This window comes from Nyctibius grandis, chromosome 10 (assembly GCF_013368605.1).
Source record: "Nyctibius grandis isolate bNycGra1 chromosome 10, bNycGra1.pri, whole genome shotgun sequence".
Lineage (NCBI taxonomy): Eukaryota > Metazoa > Chordata > Aves > Nyctibiiformes > Nyctibiidae > Nyctibius > Nyctibius grandis.
The window spans coordinates 22,041,134-22,057,164 of record NC_090667.1 but is presented as its reverse complement, the minus strand read 5'-3'; the positions used below and the strand labels follow the sequence as shown (position 1 = coordinate 22,057,164).

The 16,031-nt window shown below is 50.4% G+C and overlaps 1 protein-coding gene across 3 annotated transcripts in view; it reads right to left on the bottom strand.

The window, feature by feature from the left end:
* Positions 1 to 15,487, bottom strand: part of NCKIPSD (NCK interacting protein with SH3 domain) — a 52,916-nt gene extending 37,429 nt beyond the window's left edge. For 2 of the 3 annotated variants that reach the window (XM_068408812.1, XM_068408811.1), the window contains exon 1: positions 15,267 to 15,487. In XM_068408812.1, coding sequence (XP_068264913.1) covers positions 15,267 to 15,437 — 171 coding nt within the window. In that variant the 5' untranslated portion in view covers positions 15,438 to 15,487. Of the gene's footprint in view, positions 1 to 13,862; positions 13,921 to 15,266 lie in introns of all 3 variants that reach the window. The other variant, XM_068408813.1, reaches the window with a different exon arrangement.
* Between the last annotated feature and the right edge of the window lie 544 nt (positions 15,488 to 16,031).

Here is a 16,031-nt window from a genome sequence, read left to right as displayed (position 1 = left end):
GCATCTGTGCAGGGGAAACTTACGTTTCTACTTACATATACCTATAAATCATACACACACACATATATATTACAGCTACCGTCTACACTGAAAAACTGCGGATAGCCTCTACTTTGATGAAAGCTCAGGATTATGAACCAGGGTATTTAAAGGTGGAAGGAAAGATGCTACAGTGAACCGCTAGCAGTTATTCTAGCACTTTTCACATATTAGTGTTAAAAGTTGCAAAAAAAAGCCCACCAGAATGGGTTGTGCCAGTCTTTGCACAGTCACCCTTAGTCTTCAGCCCAGAAAACCACTACAGATGCCTCTCACTGCTCAGTGAGGTTCAGTACAGCTCCTAGATCACTTGCATGCGATTAGCACAGGCACGTAAGAAACCCCCTGTATTAAGGATGAACAAAAATACAACTAATTTCTAACTTCCCAAAGTGCTGGGCAGACTACAAGGTGCTAGTCTCAGCCCACCTTCGTTTCGATCCAACCAGCAAGAACACAGATGTGGGCTGAAGACCCAGCCACAGAATCACTCTGCAGTTTATCAGGTTTTCCACATGTTGCCAGGACACGGGGCAAGGACAGAGCCCAGAGGAAGAAACGAGCCCGGGAAACCATGCAAGTTCTGGCTCCTCTTCTGTCATTCAAGGAGGAACGTTCAGTTTTCCCCCAAATCTATTTCCATAGTACAGATTGTAGCAAAATGCTGGAAAGGTGACAGTCATATGAGAGGCAGGACCAAGAAATTCAAATTTCTGCCACGTTCAAGAGAACTGCTCTCCTCTCCCATTCACCTCTGCGCCGGAGTACATTTCCAGCATGTGAGGATCGAGAAAGCAAAGTCTCCAGGGGTCAAGCAGGAAAAACTGCAAGTTGGCAATTCAACTGATGCACAAAGACAGATGCAAGAGAAGATCATGTACGTACGTGTTAACCAAAAGGGACTTTCCTCTTGCATACCACAGACTGGCACAGATTTAACAACATGCAGTTACATGTTTGGGAGAGAAGTCACAACTCACAATTTATCTTGCAAGGGAATTTGTGATTTATCAGCTTTTCTTCCGCAATCCTCCCTCTCCTGTGGCCAACCTTCTGGCAAGGGACAAAAGACAGCAAACCACAGCTACGATGCCCTTTGGGCATAATTACCACGCTGTCCAAACCCCAAACGATGGACAGATTGTAAAGCATCTCGTATTGACCTAACAGGAAAGGGGAGACTGGAAAAGAAAAGCGACCTGCCATCTCAGCCCCAGTGAAGATGGGAAAGCAGACCCAGGGGTGGGCACAGGCACACAACCCAGGAACACTGGCCAGGCATGAGGGAGAAGGGGCAAGGAGGGTGGGCAGGTCACCATCCGAGGGAGCGCAGAACCCGTGGGCTTGGGCACGCAGGATTTGGGTCTGCCACGCAGACAAGTGCCGCTTTCTGGTATCCGCTGCATGAACAGCCAGATGTACTTTATTAAAGCCACTAATGAGGGAAAAGAGCTTCCATCCTCACGGGGCAAACACAGGAAAGTCATCAGCTAGTTTTATTCCTGGACAGATGTAAATTGCACAAAACTGTAAAACAAGTACATATCCCCGGAATCTGTTCAGCAGCACTGGGATGGATCAGAGCCACCGGGCCCGGCACAGCCCGTGCTCCTCCCCGCAAAGCTGTCGCTGCGAAGATGAGAACCTGCTTTGCGTTACCATGAGCAAACCTGAGAGAGGCCTTGGAAAGTGCTCCCCAAACAAAGATGATTGCAGTTGGAAGGATCAAAGGCAGCTTGCTTGCTGCAGGATCCGTTAGCAGTCTGGCTAGAATTTTCCAGTGCCCTGGGCTCTGCATGCGGAGTAAACGCTGCCTCTTCTGCCATAAAGGGATGTAGCTCTTCCCACATGCCTCAAAAATAAAAAGAAAGCTAGCAGGGCAGGATCAGAAACCCCATTAACTCATACAGAAAACCTAGTGCTTCCCTCTGTAATGAGCATTTTTCTTCAAGCTACTTGTGCATCCTACCCGAAACACAGCTTATCACAGTGATGTGATCAGATCATACCTGCGACCTACTCTGAAATACAATGACCCCAGACGACCATATGAAAAAACCTGAGTATTTGTTACCAGGAGCAGAATTGCTCCAAGCAACGGCAGAGCAGCAGTATCCAGAAAGGCAGGGTTTATGCTGCCCTTCTGCTCAAAGAGGGCAGCTCCACATTCCCATGGAGCAAAGCTGGTTCCAAGGTGGAGGGATCACTTACAAACAGTCCTTTCACCATCATCCCTTCACACAACACCCAAGCACATCAGGTAGACCAAGATCCTTGAGGACTTCTCCTGCAAATAGTGTTTCAGGGCAGGGACCCAAGAGAGCAAGCACACTTACAAAGTTTCTCCAAAGTATGTGCTCAAAAAAACCCTAATTTCTATATAATGTTCCCATAATGTGGATCTCACCAGCAATTTCTCTTCTGTCCACAGTCCCCCCTGGCTCACAGGCATGCGTATTTGAAGTATCAGTACTAGGAAACCCCAGGATACCCAACCACCTCCTGCCCAACATTTTCAGGCTGTACAGACCAGCTCCCACCCATGTAGGGGAAACACAGCTGCTCCCCTGCGCTGGGCAGGTACTTCCCAACACGGGAACCCCAAACAAGTTTCCCACCGAAGTACAGCAGCATGTCCAGTCCCAGCAGGCTCCCTCCAGCTGCCAGCAGTCTTCATGACTTTAACCTGGGTACAAAATACTCTTTAAGGGAATTAAACAAGAAGTATGAAAGCTGGGCTCCCAGTACAAGATAACACTCAAATGCTCATTTGCTTTCAGGTGGGCCATTGTAAAGCTGAGACGAGAAGACAGGCATCTCCCTCGCTCCCCTACCATGGATTTTGGTAGCTATATATTTCAACACATTCAGAGTAGTCCTGTCAAACAGGAGAAGCTATTCACACTTCGGCTTATTAGTGCTATACACAAAAATTACATGAAGTTAGGTGTGCCAGCCAATTATAGCAAAGGCATTCACAGACTGTTGAGGGAGCAGGTGCAGGGCAGCAAGGGAGCGGGTATCAGGGGTTGAACTATGCCACGCGGGCTGCGCTGTCAAGAGGAAGATCGTGCTAATTGGCCACAGATGAAACACCGAAGCACGCCAACGTGCTTGTTAGCCCAGAGCTGCTGCTGCAAGCACATTTATTCCTGGTAAAACGGATGCTTCTGCTGCAGCATCAGCACCCAGACACTCACCAAATTCAGGGAGTCAACACAATCGAGCTTTATCGGGACAATGATAAAGCTAATGCTAACTCATGCCCAAAAACAAAGGAAGATACCACCGAGATCTATAGCAATGTCTTAAAACTACAACTGCTACATGCGTGATGATAAAGACAGAGAATAAGCCAAAAAAAAAAAACCACAGAAAACTGGGAACTAAAGACCTTGCAGCCTCCCGAGATGCTTTTTGACTGGCAGACAGTGGGACTGGACAGCACACCATTTTTCTGTGCTGCAAAACTTAGACAGACTGACAGTTTCCATTGACCTACAAAAGTACCTTGAGAATTGCAAGTTTAGCTATGTTTATCAGAGGAATGAGGCTAACTTGCTGTTATCTCCAGATTCAGTTCAAGAACAAATTCTGGGGTTTGTTTAGTGGGCTTTTTTACCTTAAAAAAAGATTAAAGGGTTCAACTGGATTTGCTGACATTTCACCTATAAGGAAGTAAGAGGTGAGTCATGGAAGAAAAGCAATTCATTAGTGTCCCACACTATCTGCAGCTAAAAAATAGCCTACTGCTCTAGCTCCAAATTATAATCCCATCTCCTTTCGCAGCTTAGAGTGGCACAGGCTCCCCAGCAAACACGAAGAAATGGGAACAAGAGCAGAATGCCCTCTCAGAACATTTGCTACAGGCAGCAGAACAGCCATAATCCTGTTTTCCTCACTTCCCAACACAGTGAACAAAAAAAAAACCTGCATTTGTTGGCCTGTTCACTTCTCAGGCTCAAAACTTTCAGCCAAGCTCATGTGCCTTACGACAGTATTGATTTCTCACCCCCTCTGAACTTCTCCAGGTCAAGGCTGATCACTCTTCACCGCTCCTAACTCCCCACAGCTCATCTATGAGAGGTTTGGGTGGTCCTCTACATCTGAAGAGTCACACGAGACCAAACATTGCCAACTGTGGTTTTGCTGGAAGATTTTTTTTTTCCCTCAGCCGTTAATATATATTAATAGTGTTAAAAGCTTTTAAAGTGACCAGAGCTTGATATCATTTTGAGTCCTAAAGCTTCTGAATGAGAGCTCAAGAATACAGGCAGTTCACATGTGTTCATTCATGTAAAAGTCTCAGATGCCAGCCTGTATCACTGGGCAATGCTTCTAAGAGAGCCCAAGACCACAGGCAAGATGATGCTTCCCAAAACTGGATGCTGGAGGGGTTTCTTTCCATCCCTGATGTAAAGAATTATAGCAGGCCCCTTGATAAAGCTGCACAATTATTTCAATGCTGCTGCTATCTCTTCTCACCAAGCTAATGGAAGACAGACATGAAATCAATCCAAAAAAAACCAAATTAAAGGGGATGCATTTTTCAGTTTAAGTCAATAAAGGTGATTCTGGGCCAGACAAAAACCTCATTACTTAGAACCCAGCGCTTCAAGGGATGATGGTTTTTTTTAATGTCAAATGGAAAAAGTCTTCAGCTACAAACACTTTGATTTGGCCAGGCTCAGGGAAATCCCTAAGCTTCTGCGTTAAGTAGGTAATGAATTTTTATGATCATCATTCCTACTTGAGGTACTGGGTTTTCACACAATTATTCTTTTTACATGCTGAAAAACATGGGCTTCCCTGATACTTGAGCTTCTCTCCACATATTTCTCAGGGACAGCCAAGCCCGGGCACAGAGGGAAAGGGACCACGGACCTGCCTTCTGACCTGTCACTCGGGTACAATTTATGACCTGGGCACAGCACACTCCATGTCCAAACCACAGTAGCCCCTCCCTTCCCTGCAAACACACACCCTTTCCTGGGGAGCAGAGAGGAAAAGGGAATCCTCAAGCAGTCTGGAAAACCACAGAATTCACTGAGTTTACCCAAAAAGGAATTGTCACCAGATCAGACTGAGAGGCCATGGAGGTTTGCATTTGTCTGCTCAGCGGAGAGCTTCAACCTGATCTCCTTAGGCAGCCATCTGGTTTTTACAGGAGCTGCCACAGTTCTCCGTACAACCACCGCAGCACAAACACCGCTCTGAACTCGACTGACAGAGAGCCCTCCACCCTGAAAACCTGTCCACCACCATTTCCATCTTCCACGTGCGAGCAGGTGAAAGTTGCCTGCGAGGTCCATCAAGGCTTTTGTCCCACCTCCAGAGAAGAAGGACACAAATCAGAGGCTGAGCCGTGGCTGGCAGGACAGGCAGAGGAGCTCGAGGGCAGTGGAGGTGGAGCAGATGGCAGGACCAGTGGGAGGTAACCCATCCACATCAGCAGCTGTGGATGTATCAACCCATGCGCAAACCCCATGGACAAGAATTCAAGACCTTTTCATCAAGACATCATCCCAGCTTCAGGTGATCCCCTCCTCCTCGTGGGCGAGCATCTATTTTTGCAGCTCTTTCCTCATCTCCTCCCTCATCCCTTTGTTTTTATTCAATATAATAGAAGGTTCAGAGCTGGGGCCTGCCCTCAGGTTTCCATACTACAAGGCATTGCCCCCACTTTTACTAGAAAAAAGAAAAACAAGAAATAATTAATAGCTGTTACTTAGAAAAGATCTAATCTGAACCTCGAACCAGTGATTTAGCAAGAAGCGATCCACAGCCTGGAATTATCTAGAGTGCTTAGTCCGACAGCGTGAGTTATTTTTAATTTTTTTTTTAAATTAAACCTCTTGAGCAGCTGAACAAACTAAACCAGCAGCCTATGCTGGCATTTCCAGATCACAGGCACGAAAACCACCATCTCACAGACTGCCTTCATGCACACCACCCCAGCCTGAACAGGACAGGGGGACGAAGCGGTGTAGGTGGGACACCCCCACGAAGGGCAGTGGGAGCCCAAGGAATGGGCTCACTACGCTCGCAGCGGGGTGATGCTGCCCCTTCAGCTGTGCCAGACAGACAGGAGGAAGAACACAAGCTTTGCAACTCAGTAATCAAGAAGTAAGCAGCTTCCAAGGAGGAATGGAGTGACTTCTTCTAAACTTCAACAGGCAAACAAATAACCAGTAAAAACAAACCCATGAACTTCCCACCTCATTCTAAAAAGCCCACGCTGCCAAAATTTCACTTCCCCTTCTTGCTTAAGCCCTATGCTAAAAGAGGACAAGCATCAGTGCTTTGTTCCCTCGCGAGGGACGTAAACAGCTCTGCCAAGGGAGCTCTGCTTCGCAGGGCGTGAAGGCAGAAGGGCTGGCATGAAGCTAACGCTCCTGCTGCAGTGGGCCTTGTCTCTGGGACAGCTCTGTTTCTCTGTTAGTGTGAGCAGAGCTTTGCCCAGAATAGTCCTCGACACCCCCATGGCAAGAAAGCGATGGGGAGGTGAAGGGGAATGGAGAGAAACAGATGCAGCCCTGAATCGTCCTCTGTTCCACTTCTCACATGACAAGCTTCAAAACACTTTTCTTTTTAAAATCAAAGGTTATGCCATGTGATAAACACCAAGACCAATTAGGCTTGACAAGTCCCTCTCATAAAGGTCAAAACTTTATTCGTGAGCCACTGGCCAGGGAAGCAAAGCAATGCTCCTCCACAAGCAGGACCAGGACCCACCACAACTCCTGCTGCAACTCAAGACCGGAGTTGCCGGAGGCAACGAGGGCAGGCAGGGTCCACAGAAAGAATTTCCAGAGGACCTAAATGGACTGTCATTTCAAATGAGAATTTTTCCTCTAAACACAAGCATTTTGCAGCTCCAGATGCCAGCTTATGGAAAAAAAGACCAACTGGGGTCCTCCCACAGCGCTGGCTTTCATTCCTCTCTGCTGCAGCACAGGGATCGAACTGCTTCTTGCACCCTGTCACAGGAGCACTTGGGAGCGGCCTCAGCGTCAAGCTCAATTATTTCTCCCTTGTGACACAGATTTGTGATCTCCACCCACCAAGCCAGCCCTGGGAACAGCAGCTCCTTCCCCATCAGAAGTCAGCACCCGTCAGCAAAGGGGTCTGCATGCACAGCCTCAGCAAAGGCAACAGCAGCAAAAATTTTTACTTTTTAAATTAAAATTTTAAAATTTTAATTTAAAAGTCTCTGCACACAGAACTCTGTTAGAACCTGTGGCTTGTAAAATGTTGGTTGTAGCACTGACCATGTAGGATGTCAGCATCTGTGAAGTTTAGTTTTCCTGCAGACTATCTAACGCTACAGTTGCACACTAAGGCTGCTTGTACTTCCCTGCTTATAACCCCTTCTGGAATTCATCCTTCTTCCAGCACCCAGACTGACAGCTCATATGCTGAATACATAATCCTGGCTGGGAATGACAAAGTTTAAATCCTTCATGAGGGAGTGAAACTGGGATGCTCTTAAAAATTCTGTTTGGTTTTATGCACATCCAAGCTATACAAGTAAGGAAAGGAAAAGAGACAGCTGCCTCTGTCGCAGAACCAGAGCTCCTAACCACCACCTCAGCACACAGGTTCAGCTGTTTTCCATGTTTCAGCCACTGACAGAAGCAAATGCCCGTTTTACACCATGGGATTTGACTTTCCCCACAGGCATTAATATACCGCAGACCTTGCAAAGGATCTTCTTAGGTGAGCCAGTGACCATGATATAGTCTGCTTTTGTCAAAGCCCTTCCTAGTGTACAGCCTGCTCCGAGCACAGAGGTTACTCTTCTCTTGCTAGGAACGTTCTTCACGTTGTTTTCACATCATCACTAACACCAGCACATTCTTCTCCAAGGACAACCAATATCAATTCCTTCTCCCTGCTCTTCAGTGTCTTTTTCCCTCTAGTTCACACAGAGCAACAACCACAAAAAATCAATTTCCATAAACTTTCTGGTTTATTTGTTTCAATACAAGCCTCTCCTCCTGTTTTTTTTCCTATTAAGAGTTCACCTGATGGGATGCTGGCAATCCTGGGAGAACACGCAAGAGCGGGATCACGCGAAGATGTGCACAATTACAAGCACAGAGCAGGGGCAGCTCAGCAAGCCCAGAGACATTCAAACTTCCTGTTTGAAGGCATCTGCTAATCGCCTTCAGCTCAGCAAGCGCAGCCAGGGCTGAGCTGTTGGTGCCCTGCTCAAGGCGAGGGCAGCACAAGACTGATCTTCTGAAAGATCAGAAGACAGCCATGGCTGAAGGTGGGACACCATTCAGCAGACCTGTTGTCTAGCACATCCACCAGCTTGACTTGATGTTAGCACTGTTGTTTTAGAGACATACCTACACTGCTGGGCAGTCAGCAACAACTTACTTTCCTGTGGGTTGACAGCACGTATTGATCAGCTTAAATTCTCATCAACTAAATTTCAACATTAATGAGAAATTCAGCTGAGCCACAACCCTCCTGCCTGTATCCTCACTGACAGGCAGGGAGCAAGGTCTGGTGAAGAAAGCCACTTGCATGGAGTCCCATAGTGAGCTAGTGGCAGACTTGAACAGAACCCAGATTCCCATATGTTAATCACAGAAGCACCTTGCTCAATAAATACACACAATCCAGTCATTACTAAAGACTTTTTCCTGCAAATGAGGCGAGAGGAAGGTGTCTGTGTTTGCTGTCCTCCCACGTCAGCACCTTGGCAGCTATTTTGAACAGATGCTCCTAGTTCAACTCTGGCAGTTCCTCCCTTTGCAACGAGAAGTTTATCATCTTCCAGATGTAAAGCAGGGAAGGAAGTCTAGCCATCTTCTCCTGATGAAAAGCATTCAAAAACCATACAGCAGGCAGTTCCAAAAAATCACAAATTAGATCAGTAAAATTGCAAGATAACAGCAGGTGATCAGTTGTGCAACACAGTGAAACACTCACGGCAAGACCAGCACCAGAAAGCATGGGTGCAAGTGACCTGGCAGGCACTGCAGCTCCGCGGGGAAGCTCAAAACCAGACTGTGTCTATCAGCTCTGGGCAAATGCCTCTCCAAAGGCCTAGAAGAAAATGGCACATTTCTTCTTGCTGGTCTGCCCCCTCACCTTGCCCTTCCTCCAAGGCAAATGATGTGACTGTGGCTCAGTCCAAGAGCAGACATGGGCTCTCTGACATCTCCCTAGTGCTTGCTCATTTCTGACCGAGACATCCTTCACGTTGTTCAACCCTGAAACAGGCTGAAGGTTTCAAGCCCGAAGCAAACCCACCAGGACCACCCAAGCATCCACCAGTGCCACTCCACCCATGCTCAGCCACGCAGCTGCAAGAGCGATAAGCCCATACCTCCAATATTGCTCATATATGGGCATCCAGGTCACAAAGGCAAACTTTATCTGATATCAAAAAGCCTAATTATTTTTAATTAGAGTAAAAGTGAGAAGAACATATCTTCACAGCCAAGCAAAAACAGAGGCTAAAGATCATTAGCATATTTCTACTTTAATCATTCTGAACTGTGAAAGATTCCAGAACTTCTGGTTAAAATGTAAAATCTTTAGCTACAGTAATTAGAAATGGTTATAATTGCCCTGACCGCGTAATTTAGTCTCAAGAATAGAACTCCACCTCAAAGCATTAGCAGCTCTGACACGATAGCATCTCTGTTACTGCAACAGCCCAGAGAAAAATGCTTCATTCTTGCAGTTTCTTGCATGTGTCAAGAAACGCAGCCTCAGCTGCAAGGCGCTACCAGCTGCTTGTTCTCCAAAACAAAACTTTATTTTTAGCCTAAGTGCTTATTCAGGATCTGTGCGAGTATTGCGATTAAGCTCTCACACCCGTTGAAAGCTCCATCAAATCTGCAGCAGAGGACAAGTAACGATGCAGGCTCCAGCGCAGGAGATGGTCTGTACAAAGGCTGCACGATCATCACCTTCTGTTCAGGAGCAATGAGAGGAACTCTGCCAGGGGCCAGGAGCACAGAGTTTAAAGCTGGATTTGATGTAGATGGAGGGAGAAACCCTTACAGCAAAGCACAGTTGCCAAAGCTCAGTTTCCAGCGACTGGGGATTTGCTATCAGAACATCTGATCATTTGATTGACACCACACAAAGAACAACCATCATCGTCTCCATGCCAGCGTGAAAGGTTTGACAGTACCTGAGCTACCCCAGCTCTCTGCTTCCCCAGCAGTCCTAAACCGGCACCAGCCTCGGCATGTGCTGCTCCATCACCGAAACCAATGCATTTGCTACCCTGGCAGAAAAGCAACCAGATTAGAAACACAGAGCTTTCCAGCAAGCCGGTGAACTGAATTAATTGAGAGCGGGGCCGACGAGCAGATGCAGCACGGGGGAAGGCTGGACCACGCGTAGGACGTGGGGTCAGGCTGGAGGAGCGGCCGTGAGCTGTCAGCTGTCTGCGAGGAAAGGCAGCTCCTACGCTACCTCACTCTGCACAACGCACTTCCAACCCTGAACCCGTGTTAATGCCACAACACGGCCCAGGACAAAGGGGGCTCCTGCAAACAGAGAGCGCTCAAATGTCATGAAACCTCTCTTCTCTTCACAGCTTGGGAGATGAAACACCGTTCCTGCGCCTGCCCGGCCAGGACCGCCTGTACTCTGCCGCTGTGCACTCACTCGTGCTGCAGGAGAATTTTAAGTTGTTGCTAGGCTGCACAAAGCAGTCTCTTATTTTTATCACATGCCTGGTTTATTCTTGTAGAAAAAGACACAGCAAACAGCAATCCCAAGCATCCTCAAAACACTTGTATACTCTCGGCTGGGTCCATTTTCTCACCAGACAGTCCAAAGCTTCTTGGCCATCAGCATTCGCACCTTCCCACCCAGACAGCCCCCTTCTCACTCCTCCAGAGGTACAACACAAAACTGACTGACCAGAGAAGGCCTCAGCTGAGCACAGTATCTAAACCCCCACTGCAAACAATTTTTCAGTTACTCCAAATAAATTTCTAGTGATTTTGAAAAGGCTGCTAACAGTAATTTCAAAGCTATTCCCTAACAGCTTAACACAGCTGAGCAGCTGACCTGCAACAGCCAGCAAGCTAAACTATTCCCACTTCACCAGAAAACATCCCCCTGCAACTTAGCACTTATTTTTGCACCCCTGACATTTACCAATACAGCATTTTACAGCTGCCATCCCCCTCCTCGGCATGCAATATTAACCCTTCCATTGCCAGGGAATACAGCCTGGGCCAGCGTAGATAAGAGATGCGGCAAGACCAGTCGTGGTGCCTGGTGAAGCCAAGAGCTGAAGCAGACGGCTGCTCCCGTACGCAGGTCCCACAGCTGGGAGCAGGGCAGCGTCCCCCGTAGTTTGGCATCCTCCAGGACAGCCGCTCGCTTTGTGCTCCTTGTGCTGCTGTGGTACAGCCCAAAACCTTCATCCAAAACTGGAATAACGCCAGACTCTTGTTATGAAATTACATGTCCCATCACAATGATAGCAATTTACAGGCTATTTAAGCCAAAGGAAGGACCCTTACTATTTGCTAGACTCAGCATTTGTCCCTTCCTGACACTGAGTGAACCTCCTGCTCCTAAGGAAGCTTTCTGAATTGAACCTTTTCCAGCTTCACACAAAGCTTTGAAAGGCCTGCCTTCCGGAGTGGCTGGCTGACTCCTGAGGACATCCTAAGCTCCAATTTAACCTCCACATTTTTCTGCCACTCGTACATCACTTAAGGATCAGCACACGGCTGGAGACAAAAGACCAACCTCATGCCGACAGGCACCTTCACTCAGAAGCCACGGCACTCGTGCCGACAGCTTCGCTGCAGCAGTACTTGCCTGGCATTAGATGTTGGCATTTGTCTCTTGCTCCATCAATAGCTGGAGGCAATTACCCTACCTGCTCTTACCAGCCAGCGCGGCACTGGGTACACGTTTTCACTTGTCTCGGCAGCAGCCCCGAGTTTGTTACGGCTTTGCTCGCCACGACCGCTCGAGATCTCTGCCGTGGGCAGCCAGGTTCAGCGCGTTTCGGCAAGCAGCTTGCTCCGCTTGCAGCTCACAGCCTGCCCCATTCAGCAGCACACGGCCCGATCCTTCCCTCTCGCTGCTTGATGGCTTCAGTATCTATCCCCAGGTTGGCACTCAACTTGGAACGGCTCTTAATAACCCACAACAGAGCTAAAAGGGAGCTACGGAAGAGTAAAATCAGCAGGAATATCAGCTGAAGTTGGGTGTTTCTAATTGATCCAAATTAATGGCACATCATCTGCACCTTCTGCTGCCCTGGCCTGGCCCTAACTTGTTTCTTAGAAGCATTATATGATTCTAAGAAGGGTTTGTTGGGTTTTTTTGCCCCCTACAACTAGTACTCTTTTAATAGCAACACCGAGCCTCAAGGATTTCAGTACAAAATTCTGCCGCATCTGCGACAAGAAGACATCAGCCAAGAATAAGCTTTAAATAATAAATGGGAATTATATTTCCCTCTAGAGAAGCCAAGGCATGAATTTCCCATATCTATGAAAGCTGAGCAAAAAAACCCTGAGAATCGAGAGAAGCTCAAAAGAAAGCTAATGCTCCTAATAGCGGATGGCAGCAGCAACGCAGCCCAAGCCTCCCCCGTGAGCATCCCCTCAGCGGCGGGCTGCGAGGGGCTTCGGGAGATTTGCTGCCACAGGCTGCCACTGTTGTGCAACCTATTGCTCACCTGGAACCTGACAGCACTGCTGAGGAAGCCCAAGGCTTACTTTTACAATGGTGACTCCTGTTGGCCACTCTCTCTCCCTGCTAGGCACGCTAACACTAATCATTAGCTGTGTTTTTTCTGTTGTGATTGGGGCAGTATTAATTGCCTCCCAAATCACTGTCACTAATTAGTCTCAGTGCCCTTATTAAACCAAAACTGGGTGACAAATTGTTTGCACTCTCATCCCGGACGTTCGGCAAACAGTCTCAAGCAAGCTTTCAGCAAGCAGATGCCTTCTCCCATGAATAAAAGGGGGTTCTGACTTCAGATCAGCTCTTCAGAGCTGGCAGGATGCAACTGCAGAAGGAAAGCCACAGACACAGAGCATTACTGCAACTGCAGAGCAGCAAATTAGATCCTGCTGCCTCATGCATCATCAGGAAAGTTCTGGTGCCAGAAATTTAATGGCCAAAAAAAAAATGAGCGTATGCAGGAAAGGTTCTTCTGTTTCCTGCTACCGTCTCTGAGTGCATTTGGGAAAGTTACGTCTCAATTAGAGAAGAGTGCTCCCAAAGCTACTGGCAACGCTGCTTTAATATTAGTGAATTACCAACAGACTGTCAGGAGTCAGCCGTGGCAGGCTGCACGCTACCTTAAGGCTATAGCAAAACATAACCTGATAAATGACTGCAAAGTCAGCAAAGAAATGCTTTGCCTGTAAGATTTTGAAACTGGCATGAGCGAGGTAGAGAGATGCATGAAGGCTGCTCCAGAAGGCAGCCTGGGAGAAGGTTCCCACACCTACAGCAGTGAGAAGACGTCACGCCACACAAGCAAACGAAGCAGGGGACTGCAGAGAGGAAACTCATGAGCAGCAGCCTGGAGCTATGCCACTGTGGGGTTCTAAAATCCAGTAGTTTAACAAGGTCTTTGCTCTGTAACTAAATAGCTCCTGTAAATAGCTTAAGGGCTTACTGATACACAAGATGTCCCCTCCTGTCAGGCTGCAGAAGAGCCCCAGCCTCACAGGAGGGCCGGCTCCTGAACCCAGCAGCCAGCAGAGAGACCCAGCACTGCCCTAACACACATACGTGCTCCCCAGGTGACGCTCGTCTCACTGAAGTGTTCTGCACAGCACACACCCACACTTACTTACAGGCTGAGTTACTGCTAATCAGAAATTCAATGGCATCTGAAGGAGCGTCAGCAGCACACTGAAATAAAGGGGTTTGTCACCATTTTCAGCCAGACATTAAAAGGCCCATTTGTAACATTCACATGCATTTGTGTGTAGTTACCCATTTACTGATGCAAGGACTTTTTGGCATGCAGTCCCCACAGCTATCCCCTGAGGCCCAGAAGTATAAAAAAAACCATGAATTAGCCTTATATGAAAGGCCTGTTTTAATTTCAGAAGCCATACTGTTACTCAGAAGCCTCCACTGAACAAGCTATAAGCAACCTCTCTCCCATGACACCTGCACAGGGACGGGGCTCACACCTGCAGCAGCGACAGCTGGAGGTGCCCTCCCTCCTCTGACCCCAGTGAGGGCCGCAGCAGCCCACTCAGACTTTCTGCAATTACCAGTATCACCGACTTGGCTGTAATTACTGTCACTGCAGGCAGCTGCCATGGCTTCTCCCAGTCCCTAGGACAGTACAGGTCTGCTGTCGGTATCACTGTGTGCTGGTGGGAGGAGGAGGATGATGATCACCCCCTTGCTGCCCTGACAGCACTGGGGTGCCATGCAAGCAGAAAGCCCCGTGGCTAAACAACAATGGGGAGGGCCACACAATCGCTGCTTACTGACACCAGCTGGGGCTGCTAGTTGGCACATTCCAGAGTCATCGTGTGTGCTCCTAGGAGGAGGATGCCCCTCACCATTGCCCCAGGGCATCACCCAGGCATTTTTCTGCCTTTCTCTCACACTTCTGCAGCAGTGAAGCCAGCCTAGAGCCCCTCAGCTTCCAACCCGCATGCCGGCACCCAGAGGACCCTTACCTGGCCCATCTCCTCCGGATGAAGCTGTCGAGCTTTCATTTTGTCCCTGACCTGCAGAGCTGGTGCTCCCTACACCCCGCTCTCCAAACGTGACACCCGCAGATGTCTCCTGCCCCTCTTCAAACTCCTGATTATCACCCCCACAGGAACACGATGTCCCAAAAGGTTCCTGTGGGCTGAAGCCCACTGCAGGGGGTGACCACGTTCACAAAAACCACACACCCCACTCCCCCCACCCGAGGCCAGCGGCTCCCAGAAGCGCCAGAGAAGGCACCGTGAGCAGCCAAAGCACCGCACTGCCCTGCTCCAGAGCGCCCAGCTGCCCCTCCACCGCCCACCCCAGCACACACCCGGAGTGGGGCCGGGCTCAGCAGGAGAGCCCCGCCGCCCGCCCCACAGCCCCGCCGCCCCACCGCCTGTGAGTGGGCAGCGGGAAGAGCTGCCCAGCCCCGGGACCCCCAGCCCCCGGCGATGCACACGACGGCCGGTACAGCCGCCTCCCCCGCCAGCCCGCACCCCGGCGGGTCTCGGCCCCGCGGCCCGCCCGGCCCGGCCCACCTGCAGCCGCTGGAGGTAGGAGGCCGGCGCGTAGCCCGTCTCGCCGGAGCCGGCGCGGGTGACGAGCCACCAGTGCTGGTTGCTGCGCTCCAGCAGCAGGAACGTCTCCCCGGCGGCGAAGGGCAGCGAGTTGGGCTCGGCCGAGCGGAAGCTGTACAGGGCCCGGTACATGGCGGCGGCGACACCGGCGCCTCCGACCGCTCCGGCCCGGCCCGCCGCGCCGCTCCCCCTGGCGGCGCCACGCCCCCGCACGTCACCGCGGCGCCGCTCCCCCGCAGAGCACCGCACCGTACCGCCCCCTGGCGGCGCGGCGGCACCGCTCCCACCGCCTCTCGCCGCCCCGGGTGCGCGGCCCCGCCCCGCCGCCCGGTGCGCCGTGCCGCGCGGCAGGGGGCAGCCGCGGCTCGCGCAGCGCCGTCGGGGGCAGCAGCGGCGGAGCCCGGCAGAGGCCCGGCCCGCCCTGTCCGCAGTGGCGGGGGAGGCGGCCGGACCCCCGGGACGGACCCCGGCAGGGCCCGGCAGGCCCGGACGCCTCCCCGGCGCCGGCCTGTGCGTGTCCCCAAAGTCCCCGTGTGCCGGTGAGCCCCGACCCGGAGCGCCCAGCGCTGCTCCCGGCACACGGGCGTCCTCACCCGGGCGAGGTCCCTGGGGACGGCCCCGTCCCCCCGCAGGGAGCGGCCGTGCCCGCTCCCCCCACCGCGCACACGGGGCACAGCCAGAGCCGCCGCCCGGCCCCACGCTGTGCCCCGCGGCGGGCACGGTGAC